The 24,325-nt window shown below is 44.0% G+C and overlaps 1 protein-coding gene across 1 annotated transcript; it reads right to left on the reverse strand.

The window, feature by feature from the left end:
* Nucleotides 1–5,205: 5,205 nt before the first annotated feature.
* On the reverse strand, nucleotides 5,206–24,325 carry LOC134895846 (annexin A1-like). The gene is made up of 13 exons (XM_063913869.1): nucleotides 24,221–24,325; nucleotides 22,455–22,537; nucleotides 20,781–20,871; nucleotides 19,681–19,775; nucleotides 17,426–17,539; nucleotides 17,169–17,259; nucleotides 16,956–17,035; nucleotides 12,202–12,258; nucleotides 11,627–11,720; nucleotides 9,534–9,629; nucleotides 8,643–8,701; nucleotides 7,642–7,764; nucleotides 5,206–5,448 (listed from the first exon to the last, which is right to left on the reverse strand). Exons 2-13 carry the CDS (start codon nucleotides 22,521–22,523, stop codon nucleotides 5,386–5,388), a joined length of 1,032 nt encoding a protein of 343 aa, XP_063769939.1. The 5' UTR covers nucleotides 22,524–22,537; nucleotides 24,221–24,325; the 3' UTR covers nucleotides 5,206–5,385.

A 24,325-nucleotide genomic window follows, 5' to 3' on the forward strand; every position in this document is an offset into this window, starting at 1 on the left:
AATCCCTGTGTATATATAGCGCTCTGGTGTGTGCTGGCATACTCTGTCTCCCCAAAGGGCTTTGTGGGGTCCTGTCCTCAGTCAGAGCATTCCCTGTGTGTGTGCGGTGTGTCGGTACAGCTGTGTCGACATGTTTGATGAGGAGGCTTATGTGGAGGCGGAGCAGATGCCGATAAATGTGATGTCACCCCCTACGGGGCAGACACCTGAGTGGATGGATAGGTGGAAGGTATTAACCGACAGTGTCAACTCCTTACATAAAAGGCTGGATGACGTAACAGCTGTGGGACAGCCGGCTTCTCAGCCCGCGCCTGCCCAGGCGTCTCAAAGGCCATCAGGGGCTCAAAAACGCCCACTACCTCAGATGGCAGACACAGATGTCGACACAGAGTCTGACTCCAGTGTCGACAAGGTTGAGACATATACACAATCCACTAGGTACATCTGTTGCATGATCTCGGCAATGAAAAATGTGTTACACATTTCTGACATTAACCCAAGTACCACAAAAAAGGGGTTTTATGTTTGGGGAGAAAAAGCAGCCAGTGTTTTGTTCCCCCATCAGATGAGTGAATGAAGTGTGTGAAGAAGCGTGGGTTCCCCCGATAAGAAACTGGTAATTTCTAAAAAGTTACTGATGGCGTACCCTTTCCCACCAGAGGATAGGTCACGTTGGGAGATGTCCCCTAGGGTGGATAAGGCGCTCACACGTTTGTCAAAAAAGGTGGCACTGCCGTCTTAGGATACGGCCACTTTGAAGGAGCCTGCTGATAAAAAAAAAAGCAGGAGGCTATCCTGAAGTCTGTATATACACACTCAGGTACTATATTGAGACCTGCAATTGCCTCAGCATGGATAGTGCTGCTACAGCGTGGTCTATTACCCTGTCAGGACAGGGATACTATTTTGCTAACCATAGAGCATATTAAAGACGTAGTCTTATATATGAGGGATGCACGGAGGGATATTTGTCGGCTGACATCCAGAATTAATGCAATGTCCCGGCAGTGGACAGGCGATGCTGACTTTAGAAGGCACATGAAGATTCTGCCTTATAAGGGTGAGGAATGGTTTGGGGATGGTCTCTGGGACCTCGTATCCACAGCAACAGCTGGGAAAGAAAAATTTTTTACCTCGGGTTTCCTCACAGCCTAAGAAAGCACCGTATTATCAGGTACAGTCCTTTCGGCTTCAGAAAAGCAAGCGGGTCAAAGGCGCTTCCTTTCTGCACAGAGACAAGGGAAGAGGGAAAAAGCTGCACCAGACAGCCCGTTCCCAGGATCAAAAATCTTCCCCCGCTTCCTCTGAGTCCACCGCATGACGCTGGGGCTCCACAAAATCCTTGAACACTTATATACAAAGGTTCAAGTTCAAAATGGAATCGCTCAGGGCGGTTATTGCAAGCCTGGACGAAGGGGATTACATGGTATCACTTGACATCAAGGATGCTTACCTGCATGTCCCCATTTACCCTCCACTAGGAGTACCTCAAAATTGTGGTACAGGACTGTCATTACCAATTCCAGACGTTGCCGTTGGTCTGTCCCCGGCACCAAGGGTATTTACCAAGGTAATGGCCGAAATGATGATACTCCTTCGAAAAAAGGGAGTTATAATTATCCCGTACTTGGACGATCTCCTTATAAAGGCGAGGTCCAGGGAGCAGTTGTTAGTCGGAGTGCTACAACAGCACGTCTGGATTCTGAATATTCCAAAGTCGCAGCTGGTTCCTACGACGCGTCTACTGTTCCTGGGTATGGTTCGGGACACAGAACAGGAAAAAGTGTTTCTCCCGGAGTCAGAGACCTAATACAGGTGTCGGTGCATCAATGCACGCGAGTCCTGAGAAAGATGGTAGCTTCTTACGAAGAAATTCCATTCGGCAGGTTCCATGCAAGGATCTTCCAGTGGGATCTGTTGGACAAATGGTCCGGGTCGCATCTTCAGATGCATCGGCTGATAACCCTGTCTCCAAGGGCCAGGGTGTTGCTGTTGTGGTGGCTGCAGAGTGCTCATCTTCTAGAGGGCCGCAGATTCGGCATACAGGACTGGGTCCTGGTGACCACGGATGCCAGCCTTCGAGGCTGGGGGGCAGTCACACAGGGAAGAAACTTCCATGGTCGAGTCAGGAGACTTCCCTACACATAAATATTCTGGAACTAAGGGCCATTCACAATGCCCTAAGTCAGGCTAGACCCCTGCTTCAACACCAGCCAGTGCTGATCCAGTCAGACAACATCACGGCGGTCGCCCATGTAAACCAACAGGGCAGCACAAGAAGCAGGATGGCGATGGCAGAAGCCACAAGGATTTTGCGATGGGCGGAAATTCATGTGTTAGCACTGTCAGCAGTGTTCATTCCCGAAGTGGACAACTGGGAAGCAGACTCTCAGCAGGCACGACCTCCACCCGGGAGAGTGGGGACTTCATCCAGAAGTCTTCCAAATGATTGTACACCATTGGGAAAGGCCACAGGTGGACATGATGGCATCCCGCCTCAACAAAAAGCTAAAAAGATATTGCGCCAGGTCAAGGGACCCTCAGGCGATAGCTGTGGACGCTCTGGTAACACAGTGGGGGTACCAGTCGATGTATGTGTTCCCTCCTCTGCCTCTCATACCCAAGGTACTGAGAATAATAAGAAGGAGAGGAGTAAGAACTATACTCGTGGTTCCAGATTGGCCAAGAAGAGCTTGGTACCCAGAACTACAAAAAATGATCTCAGAGGACCCATGGCCTCTGCCGCTCAGACAGGACCTGCTGCAGCAGGGGCCCTGTCTGTTCCAAGACTTACCGCGGCTGCGTTTGACGGCATGGCGGTTGAACGCCGGATCCTGAAGGAAAAGGGCATTCCGGAGGAAGTCATCCCTACGCTGATTAAAGCTAGGAAAGAAGTGACCGCAAACCATTATCACCACATATGGCGAAAATATGTTGCGTGGTGAGGCGCCAGGAAGGCCCAACGGAGGAATTTCAGTTGGGCCGTTTTCTGCACTTCCTACAGTCAGGGGTGACTATGGGCCTAAAATTGGGTTCCATTAAGGTCCAGATTTCAGCTCTGTCGATTTTCTTCCAGAAAGAACTGGCTTCACTGCCTGATGTTCAGACATTTGTTAAGGGAGTGCTGCATATTCAGCCCCCTTTTGTGCCTCCAGTGGCACCTTGGGATCACAACGTGGTGTTGGATTTCCTAAAGTCACATTGGTTTGAGCCACTAAAAACCGTGGATTTGAAATATCTCACGTGGAAAGTGGTCATGCTGTTGGCCTTGGCTTCGGCCAGGCGTGTGTCAGAATTGGCGGCTTTGTCATATAAAAGCCCTTATCTGATTTTCCATATGGATAGGGCAGAATTGAGGACTCGTCCCCAGTTTCTCCCTAAGGTGGTATCAGCTTTTCATTTGAACCAACCTATTGTAGTGCCTGCGGCTACTAAGTACTTGGAGGATTCCAAGTTGTTGGACGTAGTCAGGGCCCTGAAAATTTATGTTTCCAGGACAGCTAGTGTCAGGAAAACGGACTCGCTATTTATCCTGTATGCACCCAACAAGCTGGGTGCTCCTGCTTCAAAGCAGACTATTGCTCGCTGGATTTGTAGTACGATTCAGCTTGCACATTCTGCGGCTGGACTGCCGCATCCTAGATCAGTGAAAGCCCATTCCACGAGGAAGGTGGGCTCTTCTTGGGCGGCTGCCCGAGGGGTCTCGGCTTTACAACTTTGCCGAGCAGCTACTTGGTCGGGGTCAAACACATTTGCTAAATTTTACAAGTTTGATACCCTGGCTGAGGAGGACCTAGAGTTTGCTCATTCGGTGCTGCAGAGTCATCCGCACTCTCCCGCCCGTTTGGGAGCTTTGGTATAATCCCCATGGTCCTTACGGAGTCCCAGCATCCACTTAGGACGTCAGAGAAAATAAGATTTTACTCACCGGTAAATCTATTTCTCGTAGTCCGTAGTGGATGCTGGGCGCTCATCCCAAGTGCGGATTGTCTGCAATACTTGTATATAGTTATTGTTAACTAAAGGGTTATTGTTGAGCCATCCGTTGAGAGGCTCAGTTATATTTCATACTGTTAACTGGGTATAGTATCACGAGTTATACGGTGTGATTGGTGTGGCTGGTATGAGTCTTACCCGGGATTCAAAATCCTTCCTTATTGTGTCAGCTCTTCCGGGCACAGTATCCTAACTGAGGTCTGGAGGAGGGTCATAGAGGGAGGAGCCAGTGCACACCAGGTAGTCCTAAAGCTTTCTTTAGTTGTGCCCAGTCTCCTGCGGAGCCGCTATTCCCCATGGTCCTTACGGAGTCCCAGCATCCACTACGGACTACGAGAAATAGATTTACCGGTGAGTAAAATCATTATTTTTTTTTATTTTATTACACAGTATGGCAGAGAGCATCCCCCTATTACACATTATGACAGGCAGAGTCCCCCTTTAACACAGTACGGCAGCCAGTCCCCCTTACACCCCCCCCCCCCTCCCCCTTAGGGTGTAGTGTACTGTGGTGTAGTGTCTTACGTGCTGTTGCAGGCAGGCGGCTTCAGCAGCAGGAGTGTGGTGGGTGGCAGCGGCTTCCGTATTGCGTGGGAGGGAAGCCGGGCTGCCGCTGGGCCATTGAGAAGGCTGCACAGACGCTGCAGCAGCTTGAAAACGTCCTCTGAACTTGAAGCCGTCCGCCTGTCTGTGTCCAGCCGAAGCTGGACACAGGCGGGCGGCGGTAGCTTCAAGTTCAGAGGAAGTTGCGGAACACAGGTGGGCGGGTGGCGGCGGCTTCAGAGGGACACTGGTTGTATCCAGGCGGGGGCTTCAGAGGGACACTGGCAGGCGGCGCCGCAGTCAGCGTGACACAGTCTGGGCTCAGAGCTAGCAGGTGTGATGCCCGATGGTGCGCCCTCAGTGCATTTGCGCTGTGGGCAAGGCACCATCGGCACACACCTAGTTACGGCTCTGGGTCTACGTACGCACAAGATGGATCCGTTTGCAGACAAAGATCCAGCCACACACACAGCAAACTGAGTGCTCTTGTATCCTCTGTCAAGAAGCATCCGACTTCTAAGCAGGGCTTACCTATGTGTATCTTTCACTACACAACTACCTTGCTGTCACACTGTTTCTTCATGTTTATTTTTGCAACTCCTTTACATTGGAGTTGCATTTGTTTTCACTACCGATTGCACAATGCATTTTATATAGAAGCCACACTCCAGGTATTAATATTCACATTTATTACAAAAAAAAAAAATTGTACACAAAAAAAAAATTGGTTGATATTGATGACCTCTACTGCAGGAGATACAAAATATAGAAATGAAGCTGATATTTTAAACAAGTCTAACAAGATCGAATATAAAGTGGGGAAAAAGTGGTTTCCTGGGAGACAGTCTAGTTGTCAGGTCCACACAGTGCGAGAACAATTGTCTCATAGTCTCCTTTCAGCTTTTCCTCCTAGAAATAAAGAGTGAATATATTAGGGTATACATGCACAAGTGTGTAAGCTGATCACAATTAGATCACATAAAATGGTGTATTTGTATTTATCTGCAGTGTTTTCTGCACAGGTAAAGCTCCGGTTTAATACGCAGAGCTATTCAATTTTGGGGGCATTTCCCCCCCCATGCAGTAAACCTGCGGATTATGCGTGGTAACTCATTCACGGTTGTACAGAATCTAAGAAACCCCCCTTTGCGCAGCAACAATAAATCTCAGCCTATGGAACAAAAGAAGGCTCCACCTTCTACACACTAAAACAGTAATTTGCACCATTGTGGGACATTATCTAACTTCGATTCCATGTTAAGTTCTGGGCCCTATAGGTTTTCATGCTTGTTAAACCCCAGAGGGTGCATGTACCATAGATAGTTTCCCCTCACAGCTCCTGAGGCAAAAATCCACCTTAAATGCTTCCTCTGGAACTTAATATGCGGGTATGCATGACCTAATTAACCACACAGCTAAATTGAATCTGCCCCTATAACAGAGGTTCCCAAACATGGTCCTCAAGGAACCCCAATGGTCCTGGTTTTAAATGTATCCATGCTTGGCCACAGGTGACTTAATTAGCACCTTAGTCAATTTGATTTAACCATCTGTGCAGAGTCATGGATATACCTAAAACCTGGACTGTTGGAGTGCCTTGAGGACCGCATTTGGGAACCTCTGCCCTATAAGCTTACTTTTTCTTGCTAGCCTGCTGCAATAAAGTGTACATTTCAGCAAAGAATAAGGTTAACAGAAGTTATGAGCAAAACTGGAAATACATGGACAGTGAGTGAAGGAGCCTGGGATCTTCCGTATTTTAATTGGTTATGAAACCTGTGCTTGGGAATTTTCTCCAATCACAAGTCTGTCCACCAAGTTGTATTATATTTAACAGCGTTAAGGCACAGATTTATACTCCTCACAAATGAAAGCTGTATGCAAGCTTTTCATACACCTCATGGGATGCGGTCCAGATCCCTGCATTTAGAATACGGATGCTCTGGGGAAGGTTAGGGTTAAAATACTTACCAGGATCAGTCAAGATTTTGATCTAGTTGCCACTGTTTGCATACTGACCATTAGGACGGAAACTGCTGGGATTTCATACCAAACCCCAACCTGAGACTATGGCTTCAACCAACCCAAACAGCTACTGTGTCTCACTCAAAATGCAGGTCTTCCTTGCATAAATATAACTGAAAGCAACAACTCTACTTTGCTTGACACTGATCAGAAGTGTAATTATAAAAGTGGTTGTTTTTTTTTTTTTTTATAAATTTGGCCAAAGTTATGGGCTTACCCACCGAATCTAGGTAACCTCATCGGTTATGTCCATTTAAGGGTTTGGGACAGCACCAAGCCAGCCCAACTAAACCATCCCAAGGCACCACTTTAGTAAGTGTTAAAAAGAGAGCAGCTGCTGTGTGTTAGAAGTGTTACAGGGACGAAAAAGTGTGAAAAGTGTTACATTGATAAAAACAAGAGTGCTATAAAGTGTTACACTGTGATGCCTTGACGCAACCCAAAGAAATTCAGGGGGCCCCACACCTCACATAATATATAAATTTATTCAGGTCTTAAACTATAATTGTGCCTGGTTCAGTGTGCAGTCAGCAGATACCCATGCCCTATACTTGAACCCTTAGAATGTTTAGGGACATACCCGATAATGAGGTTAACTTGACGCAGTGAGTAAGCCCATAACTTGGCCAAAGTTATGCAATAAAACCTCATTTACGTGATGTTCAATTGCAAAATTACAATTCTAATTAGTAATGTTTGGAAAGTGCACCTGCATTCTTTCAGAGTCTCAGGTACACCGTGTGGTTTTCGCTGCATCTGCCATGCAATATACAAAATGGGGAAAAAAACAAAACAAACAAAAAAAAAACACTTTGCTACACCTCATAGTGGCTCAGTCAGTCATACTGGACACACTGCTCTGTATGTTATATAGACGCATCTGAAGTTCTATAACCCCTTTAGATATGTTGAAACACTGAAAGTCCAATCTCAGCCCTAACTTAAAATGCTTATTCCGCAAACTAAACCGGAAAAAAAAAACCAAAAACCCACACACCTTCCCCTTTTACATACCCATTTTGTGACAGTACCATACCATTGGTTTACATCATATTTTTCTTAATACAGTATTCATACCATAAGAGCTTGGCGCAGTGTTTTTCCATAGATCCGCTTGTAGTAAGTTTTTATATCTTTCAAGTCAATTTCACAACGGGATACTAGGAGCCTGATTAAATCCTTATGCCTGGTTCCAGATCCCTTGGTGGGGGAAAAACAAAAAGTGGCAGAACATGGTCATGTTTCGCTTATGGAAGATATATTGCACTCTTAATATTTTAGGTTTAACAGGACTCAGGGGTGCTTGAAGACTTGGGTTTCCCCTCATACCATAACTAATAGTTCATCCCCGAAAACAGACAAGATTAAGTATGTGCTCAAGTTAGGAAAGGATCAAGTTAAAAGGACATTGGTACGGAGATTCCCACAGTAACTAATAAACTTCTGTCAATTTAAAAATGTGCTAGATAAATGAGACGCCGACTGGGTAACTGCTCCACTTTCTCTCCCCAAAGCTTAATCCATTTCCATCTTTATCCAATTCTGGACTATGTAACGGTTAGGACTATTTATTTAAGGGACAGATTTCTAGATTAGCGTTAAGGTCCCCATATGTCAGCAATCGCAAAAAGATTCTGATTCCACCCCACAATTAAAACATTCCCCAAACCGCCGCCATACATTAGATCACTTTTTTAGCAAAGCCAGATCTGCACATCTTGACAGGCTCAGTTTAGGAGAAACAGTCTGCGGATTGTTACCATACACCAGCAATCTACAGCCCAGTTGAGCTGTGAAATCCATCCTGTTAGACAACCCGATTTAACAGTCCCAATTGATTGTTTGACGGAATCTGTGATCACCATACATTGCGTTAAAAAAAAATAATAATAATCTGCAAAACACTAAGTTTGATTGTTCATGTATGGGGGCCTTAACCTTGCCGAAACCTCCATGGAAATAACAGGCTTCCCTATGTAAAATAATCTTGTGACTGAACCCTACAAGTACAGTACAAGATTAAATACTGTAACCAAAACATATATTTTGCAAAATGATCAATCCTATCATAATTATACCTTCATTGCCAACTGGAATCTATCAGCAAAATACGATGGCTTGTTTATTATCACCTTTACTGCAAATTAAGAGAGAAAATGTTACACAGTTCTTAAATATTCCAAGAGACTAACAATTCATAAAGTTGTACTACTTTCCTCAACAAATGGGACAAATAAAAACCATGTAGACTATAGTTTCCATTAAACTTTCTTTTGGCAAGCTAAAATCTTATGGCTTATGGAGTTTCCCGAAGGCTGCCATTACAGTCCTAGTTTAAAGGAGATCCATGCTTGAACACAGGTGACTTAACTCATACTTTAGTTATTTTAATTATCTGGATTCAAGCATGGATATCCTTAATATATGGACTGTAATGGCAGAATTTGGGAAACTTTGCACTGTGGATTTATGCAAAAATCTAAGAAGTAGTGTGCAATTTGTATGTTCTCCTGGTTTGTATGCATTCCCCCGGTACACTGGATTCCTCACAACATCATACCAATTGGTTAATAGTGTACATATACGTGGTAGTGAATCTAGGGCCTTATTCCTGTTTGAAAGTAAAGCAAACTGAACTCTAAGCAGCAGTGCAAAAATAAAGCTGTCTAACTTGTGATCTACAGCTAAAAACAGCCAGTATTTACCTTGAACAAATAAAAAAATAAAAAAACACACCACACACTTCTACAAGTTACATCAGCCCCACCTGTAGTACAATATGGTTTTGCTCAGTTGTTTGTATGTAAACCAAAAAAAGCGCACATGAAACAGTCCCAGAGATCGTAGGCTCAACTGAGGTAGGGACTGATGTGAATGACTTAATATTCTCTGCACAGCATTCAAGAACAAATTACGTCAAGTCTCAAAAATCAGTACTGTATGTGTAAAAAAAACTAAAAATAACTTACCAAGGGATATCAGACAATTTTCAATGTCTCCTTTCAGCTCAAGATCAAGAGCCTTAGTCATCTCATTTTTGCTATATTTGGCATACCTTGTGAAAACTAAAATAAAAAATTAATATACACACACTATATTAAACTCAAGATAGGTCAACTATAGGATTAGAAGTCACTTGGGAGATAAGCCATAAAAAAAATAAAAAAAAACACACACCACAAAACTTTTGTACAGGTCACAAACGCAAAATGGAACTTACATTAGAAGAATAACTGAATATTTTATAAATGTTATGACTTGTGTATCATTTGTGTAAATATTTACGGGCGTTCATACACTAATAGGGGTAGGCTGTGGAATACCCTACTGCACATCCTCCATGTTGCTGCTCCTCCAGAGATGCTTCATTCCCTGTACCAAGATGGCCACAAAAGCTACTGAGCATGTGCGGAGCCATTTTAAGACTCTTGGATTGTTACAGTGGAAGACTGTAGTCTTCCCACATAGCTTCAGTGAGACCCACGATTCCCTGCCGTTTCAGATGTTGTTCCAGCATCCTACACAGCTACCTACAAACACTCACCGGCTGGTGAGCTATAGGACATCCCGCTCCACTCAGTCTACAGTACCAGTGTGTATATAACAGCGAGTATGGCTGTACCTGCTTTATTTTAAATAAAACCACTCTACTGGTTAAGCAACTGCGCTGTTCAGTTGTAAGGCAGCTGCTGGTTTGTGAAGTCTGCAACATTCTCAATCATGTACACATTTCCAACTTGTGGCACTCCAGTTGCTGTGGGACTACACATTTCAGCATGCACTGGTTGTTTTAGAATGCTCTAAAACGCAAAATTGTGTCAGAGCATGCTGGATGTTTGGAGTAACAGCAGCTGGGAGCTTGCCTACCCCTGCAATATAATATTAAGTTATATTTATACTAAAGCTCAAACCTGTACGCATTACACACTTAAAACTTCAAAAATGGTCTGGAACAAAAAAAACAAAAACAAAAAAAAGTATTGTATTTATGTATGTAGAGAACAGATGAGGGGCGCAAAGAGTAAATAAGGTTGCAATCACTTATTTTAATGATAACACATACATACATTGGGGTTTCAGTAAAACGGCTCAATGGATTAACATCGGTGCCTCCAGATAGCGTTTGTGGAGAAAACCACCTGCCGCTACTTTTCAACCGCTCACGGCTTCGGACTCAAGCAAAGTCAGGACAGCACCCGTGACGTCTATACGTCCAGTTGCGTCTTATCCAACCCAATGCGTTTCGACCTGTACGTTCCAGATTACTCAGCTACGTGTGCAATCGGAAATGTACAGGTCGAAGCGCGTTGGGGTGGAAAAGACACAACTGGACGTATAGATGTCACGAGTGCTGTCCTGACTTTGCTCGAGTCTGAAGCCATGAGCGGTTGAAAAGTGGCAGCAGGTGGTTTTCTCCTCAGACGCTATCCGGAGGCACCGATGTTAATCCATTGAGCAGTTTTACTGAAACATGTATGTATGTATGTATGTATGTATGTATGTATGTATGTATGTATGTATGTATGTATGTATGTATGTATGTATGTACTATTAAAATAACGGATTACAACCTTATTTACACTTTGCGCCCCTCATCTGTTCTCTTCACATATGCTATACTGGGCCCTTGGTACGGCTCTGAGAGGAGGCTGCAGAGGATTACCAGATACTGTTAAAAAGGATCTACAGGTGCACCAATTATTCCTATTTATATATGGACTGTTTGGATCAGCGCAATTACCATTTATTTTTTGTAAATATATCTATATAAAATTGAAACACCACACAACCCACCACTTGGTTAGAAATATTTTCTGTGAGCAGATGAGGCGCCTTGTACTCAGACATGATCATTTTGTTTGGCGATGACCTACAGTATGTATGCTCTCTATGCAACCCCTGTACAAAGCAACCTTGTGAAACCGTTACCATGTACAGAATGGTGTGGTGTAGACAAACAGTATGAAACCAATCTGCCAGGTGAATGATTGCATTGCAGCAGTCGGACATTTCTGCACAGTTTGTATAGTGAGGTTCTCCTAACCAATCTTACTTCATTTACCTTGGCGAAGTTGTGGAATGCTCCTGGAAGTCAGAATGTTTATGAACACAGAGACATCTGTGCCTTTTCGCTTTTCTCCTGCGTCATATAGTGCCTACAAACAAAACGATCAGTATCTTCTCTTGCATTATTGCTATATATAGTTAGACACACACACACAATTTGCAAGAACATTTAGGGCCTGATTCTGAGTCTGACACAGCAGCGTCCGTGTTTGCATCTTTTGCCATAGACACCACTGCAACTTGGATAGTAGTAGTCTAAGCCCTTCCCTGGTGCACAGCAGTGTGTCGGAATATACAAGGACTGGGTCACCTACTTCAGTTGCAACAATTGGTGCAGAATATAACCACCAATGTATACAGAGATAAGTGTCCAAGTTCACAACAATTGTGTCACTCCCATAACATGGAATAGCTCTGTGTGGATCAATTGGTCCTGTACAAACCATTGGATGCATGTGCTGTTCTAGGGATTTAGCCACATGGGCAGTTCAAAAACTAATACCTTGCTTACATTCTGCATCACGTCCGACTCCAAATCAGGCCCTCGGATTTATGGAAATTATTCCTTACCCTTGCATCATTGTCAGCCTGGTCTTCATTTACAGTTGTGCTCTCAGAGCGCTCACCCTAAGTGAATAAAAACAAAGTAAAATATTACATTATATTAAAATTATATATATATATATATATATATATATATATATATATATATATATATATATATATATATATATATATATATATACACACACACTCAACACACAAACATAAAAGGCTCTCCCCCAACTCCCCAGCACTTACACCTTTCCTCAGTCCCTATTCTCCATTCACCTGCAGTGCTCCCATACTTTGTTCGTTTTCTAATTGCAGCAGCATTGTGTTACCTATTGAATATATTTCTCGCAATTGTATTATGGTACAGTAACATGCCTTCCACCTTTATTTGTGGAGGAAAAAAAGAACTGCGTGCGCCAAAGGAATGCTCTCATAATTAGAGGGAGTGACCTCTTGGGAAATGCCGTGACCACGACCCGTACCCCTGTTTTCCATCACAGCGGGAGCATGCCAGCACTCTGGGAGCTACTGGTCATGCCCCATGTCCCTCTCTCCCCTTGAATAGATGTCACACGCATGTGCACAGCATCTATTCACCACTGATCTGCTAAGCAGAGCAGTGAATGAGAAGGGACCTTCCAACTCCCCTTCCCCACCACAGCCCTTGGGTGGGATGGCGGGACAGTGCCTTGAAAAACGGGACTGCCACTAAATCAGGACAGTTGGGAAGAATGCATTAACAGTGTGTAAACCAGTTGTGGAGAGACTGTACAATCTGACTGTTTGCCTCACATTAGCAACATCACTTAAGACGGGACATTCAAACAAAAATAGTCAATTGGAAGCAGACATTGCAAACTCAAACATCAGAATGAACTCATTGGTGGTCATTCAGAGTTGTTCGCTCGTTGCAGATTTTCGCTATGCTGCGACTTGTTGCTAACTGCGCATGGTACGCAGAGCGCATGCGCTAAGTTATTTTACACAAAACTTAGTAGATTTGCTGGTGTTCGTGCGGCGCATTTCAGTCGCACTGCTGAACGGTGAATGATTGACAGGAAAGGGGCGTTTCTGGGTGGTAACCGAGCATTTTCCGGGAGTGTGCTAAAAAACGCAGGCATGTCAGGGAAAAATGGGGGAGTGGCTGGCCGAACACAGGGCATGTTTGTGACATCAAACCAGGAACTAAACGGACCGAGCTGATCGCAATCTAGGAGTAGGTCTGGAGCTACTCAGAAACTGCAAGAAAATATTTAGTAGCAGTTCTGCTAATCTTTCATTCGCTATTCTGCTAAGCGAAGATACACTCCCAGAGGGCGGCGGCCTAGCGTGTGCAATGCTGCTAAAAGCAGCTAGCAAGCGAACAACTCGGAATGAGGGCCATTGTTCTGATGTTCTGTCATTAGAATCCTATTTTGTTACATTTCTTCCCATCATAGGCCTCACTGACTAGAATATTATTTGGGAGCCAAAGTAAACAAGAGCCCAGACCATTCCCATTATTTCATATAACTTTGAGAAGATAGAGTGATCTGGCTTTTTGTATTAAAATACCTGGAATGATACTGGTGTAATTACTTTGTTCATGTGGTTTGCTAAATTAAGCAAAAACAAGTTTTTCAGAGCAGATTGTAAAGTTTCTTTAAAAAAAAACTATTTTTTTCCCCAGTAGAACTACAGATACCAGCGGGCCCGTTTATCTCCCGCATGCTGGTACTTGTGGTTCTCCAAGTACCAGCTTGCGGGGGAGGCTTGCTGGGACTTTTAGTACTACTGGGGAAAAAAATATTCTTTCATTTTTCCAAAGGCTATCAGCCCCCCATCCGCAGCCCTTGGATTGGGGGGGGGGGGGGGAAACAGCCTCGGGCTTCACCCCTGGGTGGCTGGGGGGGGACCCCTTGATTGTAGGGGTCCCCACTCCCCCAGGGTACCCCGGCCAGGGGTGACTAGTTGGATATTTAATGCCACGGCCGCAGGGCGCTGTATAAAAGTGTCCCCCGGCTGTGGCATTATCTGTCCAGCTAGTGGAGCCCGATGCTGGTGTAAATAATACGGGGGACCCCTACTCTTTGTTCCCCGTATTTTTTGCACCAGGCGCAGAGCCCGGTGCTGGTTTTAAAAATACGGGGGATCCCATGACATTTTTTTCCCCGGATTTTTAGAACCAGGACCGGCTCGAAGAGCCCGAGGCTGGTTATGCTTTGGAGGGGGGACCCCACACAATTTTTTTTCCTGTTTTTTCAAAATCAGAACAGAATCCGTCAAATCGGCCGTTTTTCGTCAGCGGGACTGTCGAATCCGTTTTTCATTGAATATGGTCAATTTCGGCACCCACTTGCCGAAATTAGACGGTCGAATTGTGTCTAATTAAAAAACGGCCGAAAAATTGCCGCGATTCGCCGCTAATTGCATATACCCCTAAGACTGTAATTGGATGTAAAAATAGTGTGTGCAAACAGAGTGGTGCAAAAAGTCAACATATAGAATGACAACACCAGAATGTCAGACATTACAGATGTGTCCATTTGCAGCTTTGCCACAATGCGCATTCAAGGCTCAGGATTGTGTGTGCATTAGAGTGGTGGTGGTGGGGAAATTAGGCACTAGGGGGGTGGTTAGCTGTAGCTGCCACCCCCTGAAATTTAGCCCTAACCACCACCAGAGGCTGGTTAGGGAGGGGGGTTGTTAGCCTACTAACCCCCCAAAACTGTTGGAATTTTTGGGGTCGGTCATGTGACTGCTGGCCAGGAAATCTGTCGGAAGATGCAGATCCTGGCCACAACATGCATGTAAAACAACGGCAACATGCTCCTGTTTTGTAAAGAGCTTCCCTTGGATGCCCTTCAGTGGCTGCAGCAGGTCAATCATGCTACAGCTCAGGGGGCACTGCGTGTGATCTCACAGGACCCATTCTGCACATGCACCATATAGGTCCTGTGCAGTGGTGCAAGTAGAAATATTTTCTTAGTGGTACAGAGTGCTGAAAACAATGGCCGTGGTCATGAGTGGCAACATGCTGCTAGTGGGAGTGACTACATGACACTAGCAGCGTGACCACACGACAACCCCTTTTTTGTGTGTGTGGGGGGGGGGGGGGGGGGGGTTAATTCTGGAGGCAAGGCTAAAAATATATAGTAATGCCTCCAGTATAATAGGGATATATACTAATGACCCCAATTTGATAACAATATATAGTAATGCCTCAGTGGTGGGATTCAAATAAATTAACAACCGGTTCTATGTCTTAATGACCATTTTAAGTATACCGAAAGGTAGTTTAATAATTCATGCATTTAATACTCAAATAACACCCATTATGCGTTATGCCACACACTGTAATGCCAATTACATATTATGATACACAGTTATGGTCCCGACACCATTTTATGCCCACACACAATAATGCCACTTACATTGTCTGGGGTCTCCCGTGCGTTGCTAGGGGTTTCATGCGTGTTGCTAGGGGTTTCATGCGCATTGCTAGGGGTCTCCTGTGCGTTGCCAGGGGTTTCATGCGTGTTGCTAGGGGTTTCATGCGCATTGCTAGGGGTCTCCTGTGCGTTGCCAGGGGTTTCATGCGCATTGCTAGGGGTCTCCTGTGCGTTGCCAGGGGTTTCATGCATGTTGCTAGGGGTCTCCTGTGCGTTGCCAGGGGTTTCATGCACGTTGCTAGGGGTCTCCTGTGCGTTGCCAGGGGTTTCATGCACGTTGCTAGGGGTCTCCTGTGCGTTGTCAGGGGTTTCCTGCGTGTTGCCAGGTATCTCCTGGCCTCTGCCCCAGTAAAGTTAAGGGTGGGTGCGGATTTCAGTGGTTACTGCTAGCCTCCGCAGCCCCCGCAGTAGATTGAGACGCGCTGGGGGCTGCGGAAGCGCTTCTGTACCATAGCAGTCACAGCAGTGTAAAAAAAACACCCTCTTAAAATGCCCGCCGCCGAGGAGACAGGCGCTAGAGGTCAAATGTGACCTCTAGCATCTGTCTCCTCCTTGGCGGCAGCCATTTTTGGTTGTTTTTTTTTTACATTGCTATGGTACAGAAGCACTTCCGCAGCCCCCAGCGCATCTCAATCTACTGCGGGGGCAGCGGAGGCTAGCGCTACTGGGGCAGCGGCGGGATCCATGGGTGCTCCTCGCGGTCCATGGGTGCTCGGGCCCGGGAGCACCCACGCAATTAGCAACCGGTTCTAAGAACCATACCTAACTTTAGGTATCTGTTCTGAAGAACCGGTGCGAACCGGCTGAATCCCACCACTGTAATGCCTCCATTATAACAGGAAAATTCAGCCACCGCCGCACTCCCCGTAAACCTGTGAAAGGGGGAGGAGCCATCATGCTGCCAAGCACTTTGGTCTTGTTGCTTTGTGGCACATTATAATTGTGGTAATGGCAAAGTGTGTGGCAGGTGGTACTGTGTACCCACTGCCAAATTCTTAAGGGTACTCCGTACCCACATACTTGCACCGCCGGTCCTGTGCAAACATGCAAACCATCGGCTTGCATACAACTCTGAATTAGGCTCACAAAAAAAAAAAAAAAAAAAAAAAAAAAAGAACATTTCTAAGTTAAAGCAAAAAATGAAATTCATTCATAATCAAATTCCATGCTCATTAAGCCATATTAAGTTTTAGTGGCATAAGGGGTGAAAAGGGCCTGGGCTTATATATTTGGCAGGGTGGAAACAGCAAGAGATTGTGGATGTAATTATGCATGGTAAAGGTGAGCCTGGGCATATTATGATGATTATAACAGTATAGTCAAATGCCAGTGTATTACCTTAATAAGTGCAAGAAGAGCCTTTTGAAAGTCTCCTGATGTATCAGAAGCCACATCTTTACAAAGATCTTTTTTAAATTCTTCGGAGGGGGGGTGGGGGGGAAACAAAAAAAAAAAAAAAAGTTTATACAAGTATCCTATACAGTGTATACACAATGAGTTACAAACTTCCTAATCCTAAAAAGTGAAGTCCATGTGATAACAAACACTTACCTTCTTTGTATACCTTGTTTATTTCCCGAAGCTCACGATTATCCCGTGACACTAGGATTTCAATCAATGTACTTTCATCTGTTCCAAGCCCCTGAAAGATACCTTATTTCTAAAAGTGGCCCAAAATTGTAACTAATTATATGCAGCATTTCTTGAAGACTTTGTTGTAAAATACAGTAAGAAAATCACATCCATAGAAAACCCATTCAGACACAAAGAACAGCAATGTTGAATTTTAAAACTGATTGTAAACTTACCTTGACGGCAGCTTTTAAGCAATGAGCATCAAATTGTGCTGGAGTTTTCAGCAGTCCCAAAACAACCTCCTCCAGGTGACTTGAGAGAGCTTTCTTCAATGCGTCATCTAAAGACTGGATCGAAGACATCACATGTTCAAAGCAAAGACAGTAATGCTTGCCAATTACTGAGAGGTGTCAATTAATCATGCATGAGCTCAGACCTTGTAAATAATTCATGAGCATTTGCTATACAGTTTATAAGGAAAAACCCTGCAAGCAACCAGGTGGAAAAAAAAAAAAAAAAAAAAGTTACAAATAAATAAATAAATGCCCAGTAGGTTTTACCAGTCTCTTTATTGAAGATTTTAAATTGATCTATATGTTCAATGGTGTAGCAATATCCCTTTGCAGACCTCAAGTTGGTTTGGAGGCACTGGGGGTCTGCAGGGTCTATTGCTACACCACTGCCTGGACCTGGATAGTCTTCTCTGCGGTCCCGTCGCACCTGCCCCCATTGAAATATCCCTCCCAAAATGGCTACAACCTCAGAGAAGACTTAAGGATGCTGGAAGAGGCAGGGGCCATTTTGGGAGGGACATTTTTAATGGGGGCAACCGCGACAAGTCTGTAGAACCGCAATGGCGACCGGAGGGGGGCAATCCCCCAACAATGGATTAGAACCCCTGACAAGGAGCATACATCATGGATGTGGGGGGGCTAAATTTATAGTTGTGCCACTGTATACTGTAATACAGTATGTTCCCATTATTACTTTTACACCAAAAACTCAGGTCTGACCGAGGTTTCCTTACACTTTTACAACCCTGGCAGACCCCATTTACACTGTACCTTGGACCTAGGTTGTTCGCGGGTTAGCCCAGTTTACACTGAACCAGTGTGTCTTACATGTCACTCACAGACACTTCCTTGAGTCTGACCTCTGCAAACACAGCGAATCAGCAGATTTTAAGCATAACCTGGGTCAGATAACCCAGGTCGCACCATTTACACTGCACCCTTGCCCGGGTCAGATCCTGGTAGCTACCAAAGTCACTTGACCTGGGCTATTATTCAAGGAAAAACATTTTGCTATCCCTAATGTACACAGTGAAAAATAACACTACATAATGGGCCTAATTCAGACCTGATGGCTAGGGTGCGGTTTTTTTTTTTGGGCAGTCTCTGCACAGCTCAGGACTTACTCTTCCACTGCAATGATCCGGGCCGGAGCCAACGTCAGGAACCCTCCCTTCAAACCCCTGCGTTTCCACGGACACTCCCCGGAAACGGTCAGTTGACTACCACAAATGGCCTTGAAAATGCACAGCAGTAATCGGGTCTGAATGACCCCCAATATCAGATAACAGATCTTGGTTGCATATATCTGCAGATATAGGGTTAAGCCCCCCAGGATGAATGGCAAGGCATCTCTGAAAATTAGTTTGGGTTAATAAGCACTTACATAGCACTTATGTGCTTCTGATTAACCCTTACTAATTTTCCCCCGTGTGCTGCCCTAGGGGGGCTGGCCTGTGCAGACATGGGGTTTCGTGCCCCGGACCCATACCTAGTATTAGGGACCCCCAGTGACAGATGCCTTGCCGTTCGGCCTGCAACCAAGATCTCTATATTATCCGATTATGTAGTATTATTTTTCACCGAGTGTGCATTAGGGATAGCAAAATGTTTTTTCTTAAGGGCCGTATTTACTGGCCGATTTGGGGAGAGATGTGTGCAGAGCGGTTCGCTCAGCACACATCTCTCCCCCCGCTCAGCACAGCGCGATGTGTGCGGAGCGTGCAGGGGGAGATGGTGGGCGACCTGCTAGTTTGGCCTGCATGCAGTCCAATCTAGCACCAGCGATAACTATGTGCAGCCCCGCGCATCGCTATCACTGTGAGGGGTACACACATGGAGAGATCACTGCTTAAAATCTAAGCAATCTAGTCAGATTGCTTAGATTTTAAGCAGCGATCGCTCAGTGAGTACCCCCCTTTACTCTGAATTACCCCTCCCTTTTAGCACCTGAGTGACATCACAATCTGATTAAGCAGCTTGCCAATAAATGTGTATTGTTATTTTTCAAGGAGCCAGCAGTGGATAAGGTGTATAAGTCAGCCCAGTAAGGAAGCTGGAACACACAAATAGTCTCCCATCTCTTATTTCTGAATATTTTTGTTCACATTTCAGCTGCATTTGTTTTCACAAATCATGGAACTCTATATGAAAATGACAGACAGACGTTCCTACACAGTCAAGCTTGTAGTAACTACCTTGCCGGTTTGTTGATGGTATGCAGCCTTTATTAGCTGGCGCTCAGCATTTGTTCTTTTGGTCAACACATCAATGATGGTACCTTCATCAACACCTACAGTGATAAAGCTCATTGGGTTAAAGCCTGTTGCAGTTGTAAGAATTTCAGGTGATAACTACACTGTAGCTTTATCTAATGTAAACCAACACTATAAATTAGTAACAAGTCCTAAAGCATAAAGCTCACTGCAAGTCAGCAACACAAGATATGAAAAGTAATCTAATACAAATTATCACTTTGCTAGTCTATAAACAGACAAAAACCAACCCTGTTCATATTAAGAGTTCTAGCAAAGCTCCAGCTATTGACTCTTGATACTTCAGTAATTGCATTTAATCCTAAAGATTTTAAGAATTGTGATGTTTGATATATTTGTGAGGTGACCTGTAGCAAAGTTCATTATACAGCCATAACAAAACTGTACTGCAGCGTCTCCCTACGTCAATCTTCAGGGAACGCTAAAGCGCCCTACACACTGGGTAATGTTGCAGGGTGATATGAACGATATTGTTCATATCATTTAGTGTGTAGGCACCAACGATGAACGTCCCCACGGTGGTTCATCGTTGGTTTCCAGTCATTTTGCAATGCAAAACAATTTGGACGATAACGATCATTCAGATTGTTCATCCCCAGTGTGTAGGGCGCTTTACAGTGCATTTTCCAGGTTGCCTCACAAAGTCACAAGTGAAATTAAAAGACCCACAGGTGATTCTAATAAAGTGTGTCAACCACTAAAGACAACACCTATGAACTGTGGACTGGCATTGGGAACCACTTTTGTATACATAATCCAGTGGTTTAGCATAAACTACAGTATATATTCTACCAAGTCAATAGATAGAGCTATTAAAATGCAACAAAGTGGCAAGCATCTGTGAGGTCACCAATATTCATTATAGATGCCACATAAGTAAAATAGGACTTTGGCAAACAAAATGGCTGCCTACAATGTGTAAAAGTAATAAATCCACTTCAAAAGCCCTGCTACAACATCATATGCACATGTACCCACTGGCCATGTTGCAGAAAGAAAACCACAAATTATATAATTATCACCTTTAGCTTTAATTGCTTTTTCTAGAGTTGCAGCATCTTCTGCAGCATTGAAACCAGAATGTGCATTAAGTGATGGTCCAGACTCTTCAGCCTGCAAAAGGATTATATTACAAGCATTAAATAAATTCTCTAGCCTTTAATTCACAAATCATTTCACAGCATTATATTTTGTAACCATACTGTAGGTGTATTTATAATGGGTGCAGGGTTGCAGTTACGTCAAGCCCTAGCACTCAATGGGGCATACAGAATATGAACAGCATCATACATAGGCTTGCCAAAGTATCCCTTTAATGTCGGATACCTACTGTATGATATACACAGGTTCTGTGGTTGGTTAAAACAAGGTGAAAAGCAGGCTTGAATTTAACCAATCCACAGAACCTGTCTAAATCATAGGTGTCCCAGATTAAATGGATACTATGGCAAGTCTAACCATTGTTACATGAACCTTTGCACAGAACATTCATTAACTTTGTAGGACCAGACTATGCTGGAACTTTCCTATCAGATCTCGCTTGTATAGTGCAAGTACAGTAAGCTATTAATGTTCACGGCTATATTAGCAATGCTTTGTTAAATAATTAATTTGAGATCAGGCTTAAATCCATACAAATGCAGGACAAGCTGCATCTGCTTTTGAGGACTTGCTCTGTACAATCATGTAACATGCCCGTAATCCATTTAACACCCTCTTATTTGAGAATCAAAGAGCAAACAGTTTTTACAGTAATATTAATGTGCAATAAGATACAATGTGGAGTAAGAGGGCAGACCTCAGACTAAAGCAGTAGAAAGCAAAATTAAATGGGATGGTAGAGTATTGCTCGGGCAGTACAGATGGTGTAATGGTTAGCGTTACTGCCTACAGCACTGAGGTCATGGGTTCAATTCCGACCATGGCACCAACTGTGTGGAGTTTGTATATTCTCCCTGTACTTGTGTGGGTTTCCTCCGGGTACTCCGGTTTCCTCTCACAATCCAAAAATATACTGTTAGGTTTATTGGCTCCCAACAAAATTAACCCTAGCGTGAATGTGACCGTTTGTACGAGATAGTGAATATAGATTGTAAGCTCCACTGGGGCAGGGACTGATGTGAATGGGCAAATATTCTCTGTAAAGCGCTGTGGAATGTGTGCGCTATATAAATACTACTACTAATATTAATATTGCTGTAATGCTTGAAAAACACATGGAAAATGCCAACACGTCATTTTGAAGGTTTGCCTTAAGAATACTCTGTTTCTCTGAAACAAGTCCAGAATTGGGGAGGGAAAATGACTTTGACTGGGAACGGTTAAGCCATTGCTGTGGTGCTCAATGACTGGAAACCTTAAAACATGTTTTTCAACAGTGTCAATTCCGTCACCACACCCTCAAACCATGCTCCACAATGACTAATCAGGTCATCACTCTGTTGGGATATCATTATGCGATATCAGGTCCTTCCCACCACTGTATGATTGAGTAATAGTGTTCCTGCACAGGGGTGACAGAGTCTGAGGAGAACTGTACCATCACAGCCCCACCCCCTTCACACAAATTAAATAAGATTATTATTTTTGCCCTCACTCCTGGGAGGACTCCCCAATATTCACAAGGCCAATGAATATTCTTGGAGTGGGCAATAATGGATTATTACCCTAATTAATCCATATTACTTTTAACTTACTGTACATGGTTTTTGTTCTCCACCTTCCAGAAAGTTAGCATTTGATAGGAATTCTTGCATAAAAGACATAATGAGCTCAGTTTCTAGAAAGAAAAAGAAAAAAAAAAACCAAAATATTCAAAAGCTAGTTTAAATCTTTCTAACAAAATCACAGAATAAAAGTAAGGCATTTTAAAAGCAACAGTATGTACATTTAAGACTACGGATGGCAAGATTGCTTATGTGCTTTTCAGTGATGCCTTTTGCAATGACACTCTATACTGCCAAATAACGCCAATACATACCTTTTACCGGCGGCCAGGATCCCGGCTGTCATGATCCCGACAGCGAGATCCCAGCCACCAGTATGCATGCAGCAGGGGTGAGCGCTAGAAAGCTCCTTGCGGGCTCTCTGCAAGAACGGTGGCTGCCCACAGGATCTAGTCTCCCACACCCACAGAGGGAGAAAAAAACCTATGGTGCCGGTATTCTGGCAGCGGTGGAGTTAGACGCTCCCTTTGGGCAGAGCATAACACAGCACATTCTAATATGGATTAATCTACCTGAAGCTAGTTTTCAAAAGTAGGCAAATATGGCACCTGTAGAAGAGAGCCAGCAGGAAATGGGAACCATGTAGTTTTCAGTGTAGGGATGGCCATCAGTGGGGCACCATTGATGGCTAACATCGATAGTATAAAACCATCTGCTAGAGAACCAATGATGGTTTCTCTCACGGATGGTCATCCCTGCTTTACTATGGAGTGGGCTGTGGGCCAATCAGTGGCTTGGGAGGACCGTGCTCTGTGTCCAGACACTGTAGAGGGGGGAACAAAAAACCAAAACACACACACACACACACACACACACACACACACACACACACACACACACACACACACACACTTCTTTACCATCAATGGCAGGAAACCATCTGCTTCCCCCATCGATGGCTGAAGTATTCAACATCGGTCATAGACAATCGATGATTGTGAATCATTCATGGCCATCTCTAGTTCAGTGTCTGAAAGGCTGCTGGAGTAGTTCAGGGCTTTAGAGAAAACCTAGCAGTAGCTGGTGTTTAGAACATTTGAAAGCAAAATTACAGTACCAAAGACTGTGTGTGGGGAGAAAACTGATGATCACGCATGAACACAGGGGCAAAATTTGCCATGATTAACTTCCTGATTCACCACAAGTCTAGCAGAAGTCGATGCAGTAAAGAAAAAGTTAATTGAACTTGCAGCCTCAGGCAAACGACAACTAGGCAGACACACCCTGCACCTCACCCACAGACTGCAGAGAGCACAGATGGCAAAACATAAAAAATAAATTATATATTCCACATTTACATGTTCTAATGCAGAAAGAACAATATTTTATACTACAGAGCTCAATCAAAGTAGTACATTGGTCACATAACCACCAAGAGGTTAATAGAAACTTGGCAGCAAAAAGAAAATCTGTTTTGTGTTTTCACATAAAGAAAGCCTTTAGCCGTTCTGCTGGGAAAACAGAATCCGTAACGAACGTCTAACTTTTTACAGATACACAATGTTCCTTTACTAGAATAAAGGGGTTTATTGATAATGTTATAAAGAAACAGGTCATGTTACATCTTACTAAAAAAAACAAACCAAAAACAGATTGCTCAATTTCTACAAAAAACTTCGTTTCATGTGATCTAAAGTAGGGATCGGTTTTCTTAAAACCTCTATCACTCTTTTACACAGCAGCCAATCTATTAACAGGGAGAGAACATGAAATATAGTGGAGAAACTACAACCCACCTTGCAGCGTTTCAGTGGAAGATTGAAGGTTAGTGTGCTGTGAGCTGGAAGAGTAGAAAAAGCAACTGCTGATTTTTATGAAGAAGTTACAAGCCACACCTAGCA

Source organism: Pseudophryne corroboree, chromosome 1 (assembly GCF_028390025.1).
Source record: "Pseudophryne corroboree isolate aPseCor3 chromosome 1, aPseCor3.hap2, whole genome shotgun sequence".
Taxonomy (NCBI): Eukaryota; Metazoa; Chordata; class Amphibia; order Anura; family Myobatrachidae; genus Pseudophryne; species Pseudophryne corroboree.